The sequence below is a fragment of the Rhinatrema bivittatum genome, chromosome 3 (assembly GCF_901001135.1).
Source record: "Rhinatrema bivittatum chromosome 3, aRhiBiv1.1, whole genome shotgun sequence".
NCBI lineage: Eukaryota > Metazoa > Chordata > Amphibia > Gymnophiona > Rhinatrematidae > Rhinatrema > Rhinatrema bivittatum.
Window position 1 is genome coordinate 340,554,361 of NC_042617.1, and position 13,949 is coordinate 340,568,309.

The following is a 13,949-nucleotide window of genomic DNA, read 5'->3' on the forward strand; positions in this document are numbered from 1 at the left end:
TACTTTTCTAATTTCAAAAACTCAGTTCACCCATCACCCTACAAGAAGGCCAAGAACCTTCTAAATGCATATTTGAAGGCCATGGCAACCGTCATGCTTGTTACTAATACAGCGGGTTTAATCATTTTGATAACTATTAGTCTTTTTCAGCCAGCTTGTGTTCTAACATAAAATAATGAATTTTCAAAGTGACCTTTCTCGCTTTTTTTTTCCCCACCATAATATTCACAACCTTCCTCCCCCTCCCCCGCACTAGTTCACTTAAATTGAGTGGGAATGACACCGACCTTTAGATTTCTTACAGTTATGTTCTAGCACCTGCATTTGTTGACTTCTGATTGAGACTGCTCTGCTGTATTTACAAAAGATGATTATCGAACAGTAGTGTTTAATAATTACACTTATTATAGATAAAATTAGGGCATTATGGCAGTAAGCAGACAATGTGTACAATAATAACTTCCCCCCCATACACACAGTTTTTTTTACTCTATTTATGTGCCATCCATGTTGATTGAAGAGATGTGTATGAGAAAATCTACTTTACTTCAATAGCTGCATTGCTGCACCTGGATCAAAGGGCTTCTGAGTCAAAATGGCTGCCATGCCCATCGCGTTTGATAGATCCATCTGTATATTAGCATGAAACATGGTTATGTTACCTCTTCTATAGGCAGGGAAGTGAAAAAATACACTTTGGTCTTTCGTTTCTAATATCTGTTACACAGAATTGCACAGTGCAATTAAAGAAAGTTTTAGCATTGTTTTGTGCTATTGACTCTAACCAAAGCCTAAATATTAACCTTAAAAGCATAGAGTTTGTTTTGTTTGTTTGTTTTTTTCTCAGAACTTTTAAGGATTAGGTGTTCCAGTCTAAAAGCTCGATTTTAATGTATTTTCAATGTTGTTGATTTCACGCTCGGTTATCTTCATCTTAAACTTGGTGCACTCAGACAGCCGCTTCCGGAAGTTTCCGCTCAGCAGCACATAGAGGAACGGATTGACGCTGCTGCTGGCGTAGCTCAGGCAGATGGAGCAATAGTAGCACACGTAGAAAGTCAGCGTCGGCTGAGAAATCTGCAGGTTCACCAGCTGTATCACGTGGTAGGGGGCCGAGCTCACCACGAAAACACCCACCAGAACAAGCACCATCTTAGTCAGCCTCAGGATCCTCTGCCTTGGAATGCTGGTATTGTAACTAGAAGGAAGACAGGAAAAAAATGCTCACTGCCTCATGGAGGTAACTTGAAAACAATAAAGCTGTGCAACATTTGTTTGCAAAGTTTAAATTATTAAGCAACACAAGAAGTGAACAGCCTGGCCCTGCAGTCTCCCCTCCCCCCCCCCTTTAATTTTGAAAGATGTCTCGTGAATGACCTTCCAAACAACTTTTTACACCTTTCCCAGATACAACAAAATACTGATGGGAATTTCTTTTTTTAATTATTGCAACTACAGCTCATTATGGTATGCTTCCTGTGTACCCAAGAGACATCACTGAACCTAAACAAAAAAAAATATGAGATGGGGTGAGGAAAGTGTGAACTCATTAAGAAGATAGTAATACTCTGTGCTATTTTCAGAAAATAACAAAGAAAGACAAAGGCAGGAAGATGGCATAGGAAAGTGTGAACAAATAAAAAAAAAAAAATATATATATATATATATATACACACATATACATACTATTAAAAAGTGCCCATTGTTGCTTGGGTTGTCTAGTCCATAACAGATATAATTTTATGCGTGTGTGTGGGTATGAGCATGTGCATTTATATGTAGCTATGTGTATATGTGCAGGGGAGCCTGTTTATGTATGTGTGTGTGTGTCTGCCAGTCCTTGTGTGTTGGAGCATGAAAGACAGGGCTTTGCGAATAGAGCATGTTAACAAAATGCACCTGGCATTGCGCAGGCAGTCTAGTTTATTACTAGAGATGTGAATCATGTGCCAGATAGTCTTAACGATCAGATTCGGCTGGGGTGGGGAATCTGATCGTTAAGATATGTGAATTGGAATCGTTTCCGATTCCAATTCACATCGCTAGAAAGGCCCGCGCCGCTAAAAAAAAACCAAACCACCCGACCCTTTAAATCGACCCCCCCCCCCCCCAAAACCTTTTAAAATTACCTGGTGGTCCAGGGGGGCCTCGGAGGGCCTTCGGGAGAGATCCAGGGGGGCCTCGGGAGAGGAGAGATCCAGGGGGCCCTCGGGGAGAGATTTCCCGGCATCAGCTGTTCTATAAAAAGAAAAATGGCGCAGATGCCCCTTTGCCCTTACCATGTGACAGGGTATCCGTGCCATTGGCCGGCCCCTGTCACATGGTAGGAGCACTGGATGGCCGGCGCCATCTTTAAAGATGGTGCCGGCCACTTTACTCATCAGCCCCTATTATAATAATAGGGGCTGATGAGTAAAGTGGCCGGCACCATCCAGTGGGGCATCGGCACCATTTTTTTTTTTTTAGAACAGCTGATGCCGGGAAATCTCTCCCCTAGGGCCCCCGGGATCTCTCCTCTCCCCAAGGCCCCCCTGGATCTCTCCCTGAGGCCCCCCTGGACCACCAGGTAATTTTAAAAGGTTTTGGGGGGGGGGGTCGATTTAAAGGGTCGGGTGGTTTTTTTTTTAGCGGCACGGGCCTCCCTAAAAAAAAAGGGTTGGGAGGGTGGGGGGTCAATTTAAAGGGCCGGGTGGGGGTTTTTTTTATCGGGCCATCGGCGCCATTTTAATTAGTGGCAGCCAAAATGGCGCCGATGGCCCGAGAGCAGGAGATCGCGCCGGGACCCCCCCCCCCCACACTGGACCACCAGGCAACTTAACATTTTGGGGGGGTTCGGGAGGGTGGGGGAGGGTAAGGAATTGGTTTTAAAGGGTCGGGGTGGGTTTAGGGGTTGTTTTGGTGTGCTGGTTTTCCCGCCCTCCCCCAAATAATTCCCGTGCCCTATTTAACGATACAATACAAATGCCCCTGACGATAAATCGGGGACATTTGTATTGAATCGTGCACTCTAACGATTTTGGACGATTTTAAAATTATCTGACGATAATTTTAATCGTTCAAAAATGATTCACATCCCTATTTATAACTGGTGTAAATGTTGAAAACCAAACAAAAGTGAAAAAGATAAATATACTTTTAATGTATTAACAAAATTAAGAGAAGGGTCTGTGTGTGTGGGAGCTTTGCAGACAGAATATTTTGTCTTTGTCCAATGTTCCGGGTACCACCTGATGGCCACAGTGAGACACAACAGTGTGACTGACCGACGCAAGCCTTTCATTCATATATATGCACACACACACATATTTCTTTAATAATGTTTTTGGCAAATATAGCAAAAGAAATGGGAGCAAACATCACACCCATACAGTCAATGTATGTAGCAAAGGAGGGTGAAGCCAATGAGTACAGAGATAGTCGAATAAGTTATTCAGCTAACTCCAAATATTAGAGTTAGCTGGAAAAGTTATTTGGCTAACTCATCCCTGCTCCAGAATGCCTCCAACAGGCTTCTTTCATAATCAGCTAAAACTTTGCTGGATAATGACTTATCCAGTTCAGTTTTAGCTAGATAAGCAAGAAGGATATTCAAAGCTTGTCATTTAGCTAGATAATGTGAGTTATGTGACTAAACGATTTTGAATATTGACCTCAATATGATTACAAGGAAATATTGATAACATCATGCTGCATCAAGGACAAAATACCAGCCACTAAGGCATTTAAATCAACAACACTGAAGAGCTAATTGATTTAACAGATTTTTTTTTCTTTTGCCTTTTAGCAAATTAAACTCACATGATAATGGGATTTGCACAGAGCAGGAAGCCTGGGCAACATGATTAAATTATCCTACCAACTATTTGAATTTGGGTTTGAATTTTAGATTTAATTACTCTCCATTCTAGATCCAGATTCAAAGCAAATTACAAAGGCAGGCACAGTTGGCTTACAATCTAACCCATAGATTTATCAAAATGCTAGAAATATAGTGGAAATAGTGCCCGTGATAAAAAAAAAAAAGGGGGGGCATGGCTAGGCTAACCTGGCATCACTAAAGTTTTGTAGTCATTATAATGGATGGAAAGTATAACTAAAGGAGTGACTACAAATCTTTAGTGATGTCAATTTTACTATGAATACCTCAGAATGTTTCTATAATACCACCCCTTAACCTCCCATCCCCACCTTCTGAAACCCACCCCGATTCAAAATGCCCCTCCACAGTGGTACATATATAGAGAGTGTGAGACTGACTCAATCTGGAGGTTCTCTCTCTCTCTCACCCTGAAATGACAACCAAATCGGGATATGCTGAGAAAAAAAATGTATGGTTTGCATATTTTTTTGGCTCAGTGATTCATTTTGTTCGGTTCACATCCCAAAACTTCATTAATTTATTTGGGTCATTTGTTTTCCATTTAAGTCAATGGGGAAGAAACAAATCCTATGCTGGGCTCTAACCAAGCCACGCTGCCTTCCTCCATTCCCTCCCCCCTAATCTAACCTTCCCACCCCTTCCCCTAATTTTTCCCTCCCCAGCCCTACTCTAACCCCTCCAAAATTATCATCTTACCTTTTGCGCCTGCCAGCCGATTGCCGGCATGTTTTCCATGAGACTCTATCTCTAGTGTATGCCACCAAGTAAGTTAAGATGGAAATATTTGCATTTGTAATGCTATTTGAATCCGAAAGTGAACATAAGAACATAAGAAATTGCCATGCTGGGTCAGGCCAAGGGTCCATCAAGCCCACTATCCTTTTTGTTTAGGACACTATTATTTGTTATTAGCATCATTTGCATCATTTTTGGACTAAAAAGCTTTATTGAAGATAGAAGCACTAACATAGCATGATATCTGCCCAAGATGCAGATAACGAAACACTGATATAGTGTTGGGCTGCTACTGAAGAAAGAAATTGACACATTCATTCCTGAGATAAGCCCTTTTTATCTGCAATACATAAGAAAACTAAAGAAAAATGCAACTTATATGATCTATGATTATAAAATTCGGTGCACCCAAGTATGACTTCAGAGACTGTAACTCATGAGTGCAGTCGGCATCTCTAACTGTATATTTGTGCATGAAATGTTAATTTTTGTGTTTCAGTAACTGTCATAGGTGAATTTATAATCTACTTGTTGTCATACAATATTCAATGAGTGGGTTCCAGATTACCAGTATCGTTCATAATTGTTATGACCATTGGCTGCAGGCGGCCGCAGTCGACCCAACTCAAATCATGTGCGGCCCTGCTCTCCTCTCCGGGCGAACTCGCGACTGTGGCTAGCTGTTCCCGACACATGCCACCAATCTCCCAGGACTTCTCATGGTGGCTGGGATGCCACCGACCTCCATGCCTCTTCCGGGCCTTTCTAGGCGCGCGCGCGTGCCACCGAGTCTACCTTTAAGGAAGCTATGGCGGGAACTTCAGGGGCGTCTCCTTTTGATGACATCAATAGCTGGGATTCATAAGCACCACCTTGGGCCTGCATTAATCGACTTGGCAACAAGTTCCTTTGCTACTGGTGCTTGTGCCTGTCTGCCCGGACGTCTGTGTCATGTGTATTTCTTATATTTTTGTATTTTGCTCTCTTAAGTATTCCACTGTTCAGAAATTTTTGTTTCTCAGGCTTTCTATTTTAGTATATCTGCATGTTTCTGTTTCTAATTTATAGTCTCTTATTTCTATATTAGGTAAGGGTCGGTCTCAGTTTTGCCTGTGTGTGACAGAAATGCAGTATTTCTGCTAGTGTGTAGTAGTCCATCTTGTTCTGTTATTCCCGTAGGTGATGTATCAGTGCTCCTTCCATGTGACAGGGGCTGGCCAATGGCACGGATACCCTGTCACATGGTAAGGGCAAAGGGTCATCGGTGCCATCTTTATGAGTGGCAGCCGACGGCCCGAGAATGGGAGATCGCTCCCGGGACCACCACTAGACCACCAGGTAATTTTAAAATGTTTTGGGGGGATCGGGAGGGTGGGAGAAGCTAAGGGGTCATCTTTAAAGGGTCGGGTGGGGTTTTTTTTAATTGGGCCATCGGCGCCATTTTTGAGTGGCAGCCAAAATGGCGCCGATGGCCCGAGAGTGGGAGATCGGTCCCCATGCCCCCACTGGACCACCAGGTACTCGTAAAAGGTTTTGGGGGGGGGTTCGGGGGGGGGGGAAGGTAAAGGATTAGTTTTATAGGGTCGGGGTGGGTTTAGGGGTTGTTTTGGTGTGCCGGTTTTCCCGCCCTCCCCCCAAATAACTCCCGTTAGTGGACACTAACGGGAGTAACGATTTTTCATGATAAATCGTGAAAATTTCTATTGTATTGCGCACTGTACCGATTTTTGACAATTTAAAAAATATCAGACGATTTTTTTAAATCGTCAAAAAATGATTCACATCCCTAGTTATTATTCCCTCCCTACCGACCTAATAACATGTGGAACCAATGTATGCACGTAATATAACCTATACAGTCTGACACCTGAACTACATTTATAATGCCTACAATAACTATGTTAACAATCGCATGAATCTTTTGAACGCTCTGTCAAACATCGAAACTTTGTAAACCATTGTGATGGCAAAACCGAACAACGGTATATAAAACTTGATAAATAAATAAATACATACATTTTTCTATTTATTTATTTAGTTAATTTTTAAGATATCTTACCCACCCTTCCACTGCATAGTCTATGTGCTTTGGAGTACTTTCCCCCTCCTGATGATGTCTTTTCACAAGTTTTATTAGAATTGATGAGAAAACACCAGTTTTGGAGCCCAAAATAGGCTGCAGTGCTTCCCCCATTGGCTTTAATGGCAAATGAATGAACAAATGAAACAAATACATTAAATTTGTTTTCATTTGAAACAAACTAGATGAATGTAAATGATCTACAAAATGAATGAACCAAAATGAATTTTTTTTTCTCTGCACATCCCTGAATTTCCTCTCATTGCTCCCAAAGTAAATGGTTTCAGATAAAGTCTAAAATGACTCGTTCAGTCTGCCGAATTTAGTTTTGTCCACGTTGGGTTGATGCAAATATAAATTCTCATATGGAACCCTACACTAACTCCACCCCCACCCCACCAAATGTGTTCTATGCAATCTTTCAATTCTTTACCCATCACTACTCTCCATATCTGTCCCAAGTATGCCCAAAATCTGTTACATTGATGGCCTTCATTATCTCCACTGGTAGGCCATTTTAGGCCTTGCCATCTTTAATTTTGCTTCTTACAAGACTAATACTTAAACCAATACTCTGGTGCCCTTCTATGTCTTCTTATAATAATCCATACAACTACCAAGGTTAGAGAGGCTGTTATAAAAAAAAATCCTTCCTCCCCATGCTCATCTAAATTTTGGGTTTAACCATGGTCCCTCTATAGTCCCTCCATGTAACCTCTGTGCCATGAATGTTACCCTAATATTTTCTTAAAGTCCCAATGCAATCATATTTCTACTGTTTATGATTGTTCACCCACCAATAATAACTGGGATGAATAAACCCCAATATTTCTTGAAAATATAACACATTGAAATATTTATACATAATATGTGACAATAAAAAACGTAAAGTACTTTACCATCCTGCTTTCTTGTTTTGCTGATACATCTCCCAGGTGTAACACAAAATTAAAATGTAGCAAGCCAGGATCAGAGGTAGCGGAAAAAAGAAAGTTGTGATAGTCAAATAAAGGGTATACCTGGAAAACAGATTGTACAGAAGAATGCTGTCATCGTAAGTTAAAACAGCCCACTATTTTCAATAATTTTGCGGTCAGAACATCTGTCAACTAATTCCAACTAACAGGGCCACATTGAGCTAGTTCTGGTTCATCAAGTCCCTTCCATCAGTATTCCGGCACTGGACTTCTCGTTCAGAGGAAATGAAGAGGCAACCAGGGATCAAAAACATTTAGGGAAATGTAAGCCCTGCCCCTGCCACTCAGCAGCCATGGTTGTGGTGCTGTTCCTCCTCTCCCCTGCTTCCTGTTGCTTCCTATGCTGCAGGCCTAGAGCAAGGCCCCTAGCTCCTATATCCCGCCCTCTAACTTCCTGCTCCTGAGTAAATGCAGGTACGGGACAGCTGATACAGCCAATAGGAAGAGAAGGGCTATGGGCATCAGGGAATGGCTATGCTGTGCTGAAGGGCTATGGGCTTCAAGGAAGGGCTATGGGCTATCCTGAAGAGCTATGGGCATCAGGGAATTTCACAAGGGCACAATCTGACCTGAAGAGCTAAGACATAGAGAGAGAAATATGAGAATGTATGATTAGAAAGTTTACTGCATTGTTAGTTATTGCATATTTAATGTCAGATTAGAGCTATTTTATTGTTAGAGGCATGAGAGACTGAGGTTCTGTATGTAGGAGGCTGGGATCCTCTGGAGGAGAGGTCCCTGCCTCTAATTAGGAAACAAACATGCTGGTGGTGGGAGACACCCCAGTGAAGAGATTGGGAGGGCCAGCCAGTGGAAAAGTCAGGAGGGGCAGCTGTATCCAGGAAGGGCCAGTGGTATTTGCCCATGCCTGAGCGCAAGCACAAGTGAATTGATTTGCCGTGAGGCAGCCATTATCTGTCTGGATCGAGCCAGCATCTCCAGGACTGCAAGAGGCCAGCATAGAGGGACTGAAACACCTCTTATTTTGGTTGACAGTAGGGCCTAAGATTGTGATTAAGCAAATTCTGCATGCTGCACCACTGCTGTTTTCAAGTGAGTACAAAATAAAGTTATTGGACCCTTCCTGCATGAACCTTCTTTTGTTATATGCTGCTATGGAATCCATGGCCTCAGGGCCAGGAAGAAGAAACCACCCATAAATGTAACAGTACTGCAAAAGGACAGGTGAATGTGCAGACCAGGCTTGAATTTGTCAATAAGCACACTAGGCCTGTGCCTAGTGTGACAAAAATCTGGGGGCAGCAGACTGGCTGAAGATTTCCTGCCTTTCAGCTGTGCTGATTCTCACTCAGCAAAGAACTCTCTGTTTCCTGAAAAGAGTTCCTCCCCTCACAGGCACCATACAGGGAATAGGGAATAGGGAATAGGAAGAGAGGGGTTACATATGGAGCAGACAGAGCAGACAAAGAACTATTTTGCTCCCTTATCCATTCCCTCCCCTTCTATCATTCAGGAACAGGAATGGAAAGGGTGAGCCTGGAGCAGACATAACAAAGAAGGCTCATGTTGGAGAAGCTAAGAGTGATTGAGTGGGGGAACACTGCAAGGTGAGGAGAAAGGATTGGCTGGGGATTATGCTTCTGTTTATATGAGAGCGGGGAATGGGAGGCAGTGTCCGTGTGTGTGTGAGAGGCATGGGATTGGTGCTGTACGAGTGCCAAATTCCATGGGAGGTTAAAGACAGGACGCAATGAGGATTAGGACTTGTGTGCAGTAGGGACATCTGCCTCCTACTTCCCCCCTCCTTCCTCCTCACCACTGAAATTCAGATCCTCTCTCCCTTGATCTCAGATTCTATCCATCAGTTCCTGGGAACTACTTTCCTTCCTGCCTTTCTCTTCTCTCTGGGTCCTGGAACCCACCTCACCTTCCTTAGTCCCAGAATCTATATCCCTCTCCATCCTCTTCCTCCCCATTCCTCACTCTCCTCATCTCTCCCTATCCTCATTATTATTATTTTCCTCTCATACTCTTCCCCCCTTCTCTTCAACCCATTCCTGGTCCTCCTCCTCTTCTCCTCTCCCCATCACTGTACAGATAATAGAAATCCCTTTTCCTCACCCAATAAAAAAAAAATTATATAGACACAAGCAAGATTGCCAAACTATTTTTATAAAGAACAATACATGATAGAACTGTTTGCCAATGTGCTTCAGAATTTTAAAATTTTTGCCAGAGAATCTACCCCGGAGCTTCCGCAGGAAATAGTGGAGGTTGAGCTTTAGACCTTTCTGCTCCTCATTGTCCGACCTTACAGTGGGTGGGAAGGGGCAGCAGCTCTGACAATGCCTAGGGTGGCAAAATCTTAACTCAGTCACTGAGGCAGACTAGATGGGTCTGGTGGTCCTTCTGCATTACAGTCTGGTCTGCAAGTTCCAGAATGCGTGGAGATGGGAGTTGAAAAACTTAGACTGGCTCCAAGCATCCTTGATGGTTAGATATGAGAGGTATGAATAGAATATCTCCTGTTCTCCTTATCCACAGCAGCCCAAGGAGGCTGAAGAAGTGCTACATGTACAGTGCCATTCATTTATTGATCATGTTGGCTTACTTCAATGACCATGAAAGAGCGATGACCTTCATTTTTTCCCACTGCCAGATCATCAACTACCTCTCTATTTTCACACATCACCAACTGTACCAATTGGATTCATGCCAACGTAGCTGGATGAACCAGTTCTCTTGCTACCCAGTTTGTGTCTATGGGTTTCTTTTCTAGGAAAAGAAGGATATAGATGAAACAGGATAAAACTAGGGCTGACACTGGTGACAAGGAGTCAGTTTGTAACTACCCTCACTCATCCCATTCTGAATGTCGACTGATATAAAAACTCATGTTCTACCATTTTCCATCTTGAAAGAAACATCAGTTACATTTTTCCGAACATTCATTGTCCGCTAACATTGTAAACTGTTAGCTGTTACTGGAATCCATTAACAATCGTGGAAGAAAGTGGAGTTAATTGTGTAGCAAGCGTTTACTGTGATGTCACCAGAAAGAGGAAATGGGTGAGAGAGAGATTCTATTTACACATGAGCAGCTTCTGAATTAATTTATTAGCGTTTTTTCTTTCGACATAAAATAGGTGTAAACTTGCAATGAATGCCAATAGTGACCCTTGTTGTTCCTCATAATGGTACAGAAAAGTTGTTTGACTGTTAGATTTTTACTTATATAGGCAAATCTTCAAACAATTCTCAGAAAAACAAGTGACAAGAAAGGGTACCTTTAAAAGAAACATCTATAACTTTAAAGTGTATGAGTAAATACCCCATTTTTTGCTTGAAAATGGAGCACAAGGAAGGACCAGGAAAGAAACTTACAATTTTGCTTTTAAAGTGCTGCATAGTGCCATGTGTCCAAGTCTTTATGCTGGTGACTGTGGGCTAATTTCATATGAAATCATAATGTAGACAAATTTCCAGCAAAAAGATTGATAGCTTGGTGAATAAACATACATAGGCATAATGCAGTTTGGAGGACCTGTGTATCACAAGAAAAGTAAACTCTGTGTAGGATTGTGGCCTAATCCCCACTCTGAATCGTGAACTGTATCATCCACTTTATTAAAATATGCATGAATCTCATCACCAACATCTGGTTACAGGAAGTGCAATCAGCTCAAACTGGATGAAAATGTTGAGACAGCCTTTGCTGGGGCGTTGGCGTCTACTGAGGTTCTCAGCAGTTTGTTCGGAGAAGGTTCAGGATGCCATCTCGATGCGCAAGGTCAGAGTCGATCTGATAAAGCCCTCCTCGGTGTCTTTACTAAACCTGTGGTGCATTTTAGCAGTCATTGAGAAGTCTTTTTCGTTGTTAGCTGTAGTGACTATGTATATACACTAAATTTCAGAATCAAGAACAGCATTTGAATGATTATGAAAAGAGACTGAATGTTGTAGAAAAATTCATAGTTCAAGTGAAGGAAGTCGAAGTTAATATTATTAAAGATCGAGCTGTGTATTCTCAGAGGGTAGAAAATCTAGAAAATTTTTCTAAATTTCTAAAATTGCATTTTCTTAACTTTCCTCAAACCCAGTTAAATAAATCTTACATAAAAGAGATAAAGCAGCTTCTGGTACTTGCAATATCTCCATTTTTTAAGATTTAATATTTACCTGGTGCTAAGAAGCATTTGAATGAAGTGGAACAAGCTCCTTCTAATTTGTCAGATATTCTAGAAAATATGGATGAAACTATTTCCTCAAGAGCTGCTTTATTAGTGACGTTTGGTCTCCCAGAAGATCAAGATAGCATTCTTCCACTCTTTTTCACAGGAAGAAATTTCTGTCCTGGGGGGCATCCTTGTAAAAGTCTCATTAATTTTGAAGACACTAGGTACTTATTTTATGATCCTTCACAGTTGAGAGGCTTTCTGGATGTTAGAAGTAATGTTCCCTCCTAGCTTGTCTTGTGCTTGGCGTAACTGTTCATTGTCAGGCAGTGTTCTGATCAGAGTTCTCATCAATGTTCTGATCAGTTGTGCTTGTTTCTTCATTCTAATATTGCTTTTATTTGGCTCTAACCCTAGGGCATCTTTCTTTCTCCCCCTTTATATGTAGTGGACTAACTTGGCTATTCATACTGGGGTAGATTTTAAAACCTACGCGCGGGCTTCCGTGTGCGTGCGCTACCCGCTGCATTTAAGTTTTAAAGTGTGCATTCCATCCCTCCCGACGCAGCCTTCAGGCGAAACACGGGTCCGTGTCGGGGGACGCTAAAGAGAACTGTTCAGGTTTGACAATTGAGCATTGGAGTTACCGCGTTGAATAATAAAGACATCTTTATTTAAAACTTTCAAATTTTGGACCGACTAAGTTTCTTTGCATCTCCTTTGGCATTGAATAATAATATATGGGCAACCAGACAGGACCCAGAAAACCTGATGAACTCACCTGATGTTTTATAAGTGACGTGAAAGAAGGGTGAGTTATATATATGTACGGCTTGTGTAACTGAGACACAGCTTGAGATAGTAGTGCTACATAGTGCGATGAGTAGTCACTACGAATATATCCAGCTTGCTAATGCAGCAGTGCAGTATGCCAGCACTATATTGTGTCTTTTCATATGTCTGCAGTCCTGAGTGGCCATGGATGTGTGATATCTGCTTGAGCAGATGTGAGGTGTACATGCACAAAAGGATTTGCAGGCATAGATAAAATGAGTGGCGTGCAAATGTGAGTCTGTAACGCATGACTGAATGAGCATGATAGCCTGGGTAAACTTGTGAATGCAAGTAAAACCAGGCTCAGAATAGCATAAGAGAGAGAGTGTGCATGCTGTAGAAGGTAAAGCAGGTGTTGGGGGAGGCTAAAGCCTTTTAAAAAGAGAAGTGACCTGACTGCTGTGAGAAAAACAGCACTGGCATTTTAAGGGAACAATATTAAAAAAAGCAGGAGAAGGTAGTTAACAATGTGTGTGATGTTGTCTGAAAGAGTAAAAGAAGGGGGTCTCGTTTTAGATAGCTTTCCTTTGTTTTTTTCACAAGTGTGAAAACATTTAAAATGTGTCGAAAACTGTTTTGTAGGAATTTAGGAATGAATGGGAACTGCTGGAATGCAGCATGTGCTCCAGTCCAGACTTATGCCAGTCTCAAGCCTGGACATATTTGATCCTGAGCGTTGCCGAACATGAATAAAAGGTGCGGATATATGTAGGTGAAAAAATGTTTGCAAACAGGTCTGTAGAGTAGGTCATCCATCTGCACACTCTGAATATCTTTTTTTTTCAGGCCATGGTAAATATCCTTTTTTTTTTTTTTTTGCCCAGTATCTCCCACATCTTATCACAGCTGCTATTTGATTTCTTTTCTGATGTTCCCTCCTTACAGGCCAAACATATTTTGGGTGAATTTAGTCCCATGTTATTATTTTACCAGAAGAAGAAATATATGGAATAGTCAAACAGCACCGAGGCCAATTTTCTATAGATGCTTCTATGGAAAATTGCCTCATAATTCTATTCAATCAATAATTTTCCAAATGCTACTCATTAGCAAAATGGAAACATTAAAAAAAAAAAACAACTGAAAGCTTCTTTTAAGCAATAAATACAGTGAGGCCCATTCTATATGTTTCCTGGATTCCCCTTGTGCTGCCATTACAAGGGAAAAAAAAGGGCTCACTCAGAAGAAAAGACGCTTTAGCCATGAGATAAACCCACTCCATTATTTTAATCAGGAAAAGATTCTTATAAAGTCAGGCACATGATTCAAATGAACAGAGCAATGACGACACTAAGATGCCATAGCGT

The 13,949-nt window shown here is 41.7% G+C and overlaps 1 protein-coding gene across 1 annotated transcript in view; it reads right to left on the bottom strand.

The window, feature by feature from the left end:
- Positions 1 to 282: 282 nt before the first annotated feature.
- MCHR2 (melanin concentrating hormone receptor 2) overlaps positions 283 to 13,949 on the bottom strand; it is a 359,314-nt gene continuing 345,647 nt past the window's right edge. The window contains exons 5-6 of the mRNA XM_029595365.1: positions 7,595 to 7,714; positions 283 to 1,198 (exon numbers count right to left, since the gene is read on the bottom strand). Of these exons, the coding sequence (XP_029451225.1) occupies positions 874 to 1,198; positions 7,595 to 7,714 (445 nt within the window). The 3' untranslated portion in view covers positions 283 to 873. The remainder of the gene's footprint in view (positions 1,199 to 7,594; positions 7,715 to 13,949) is intronic.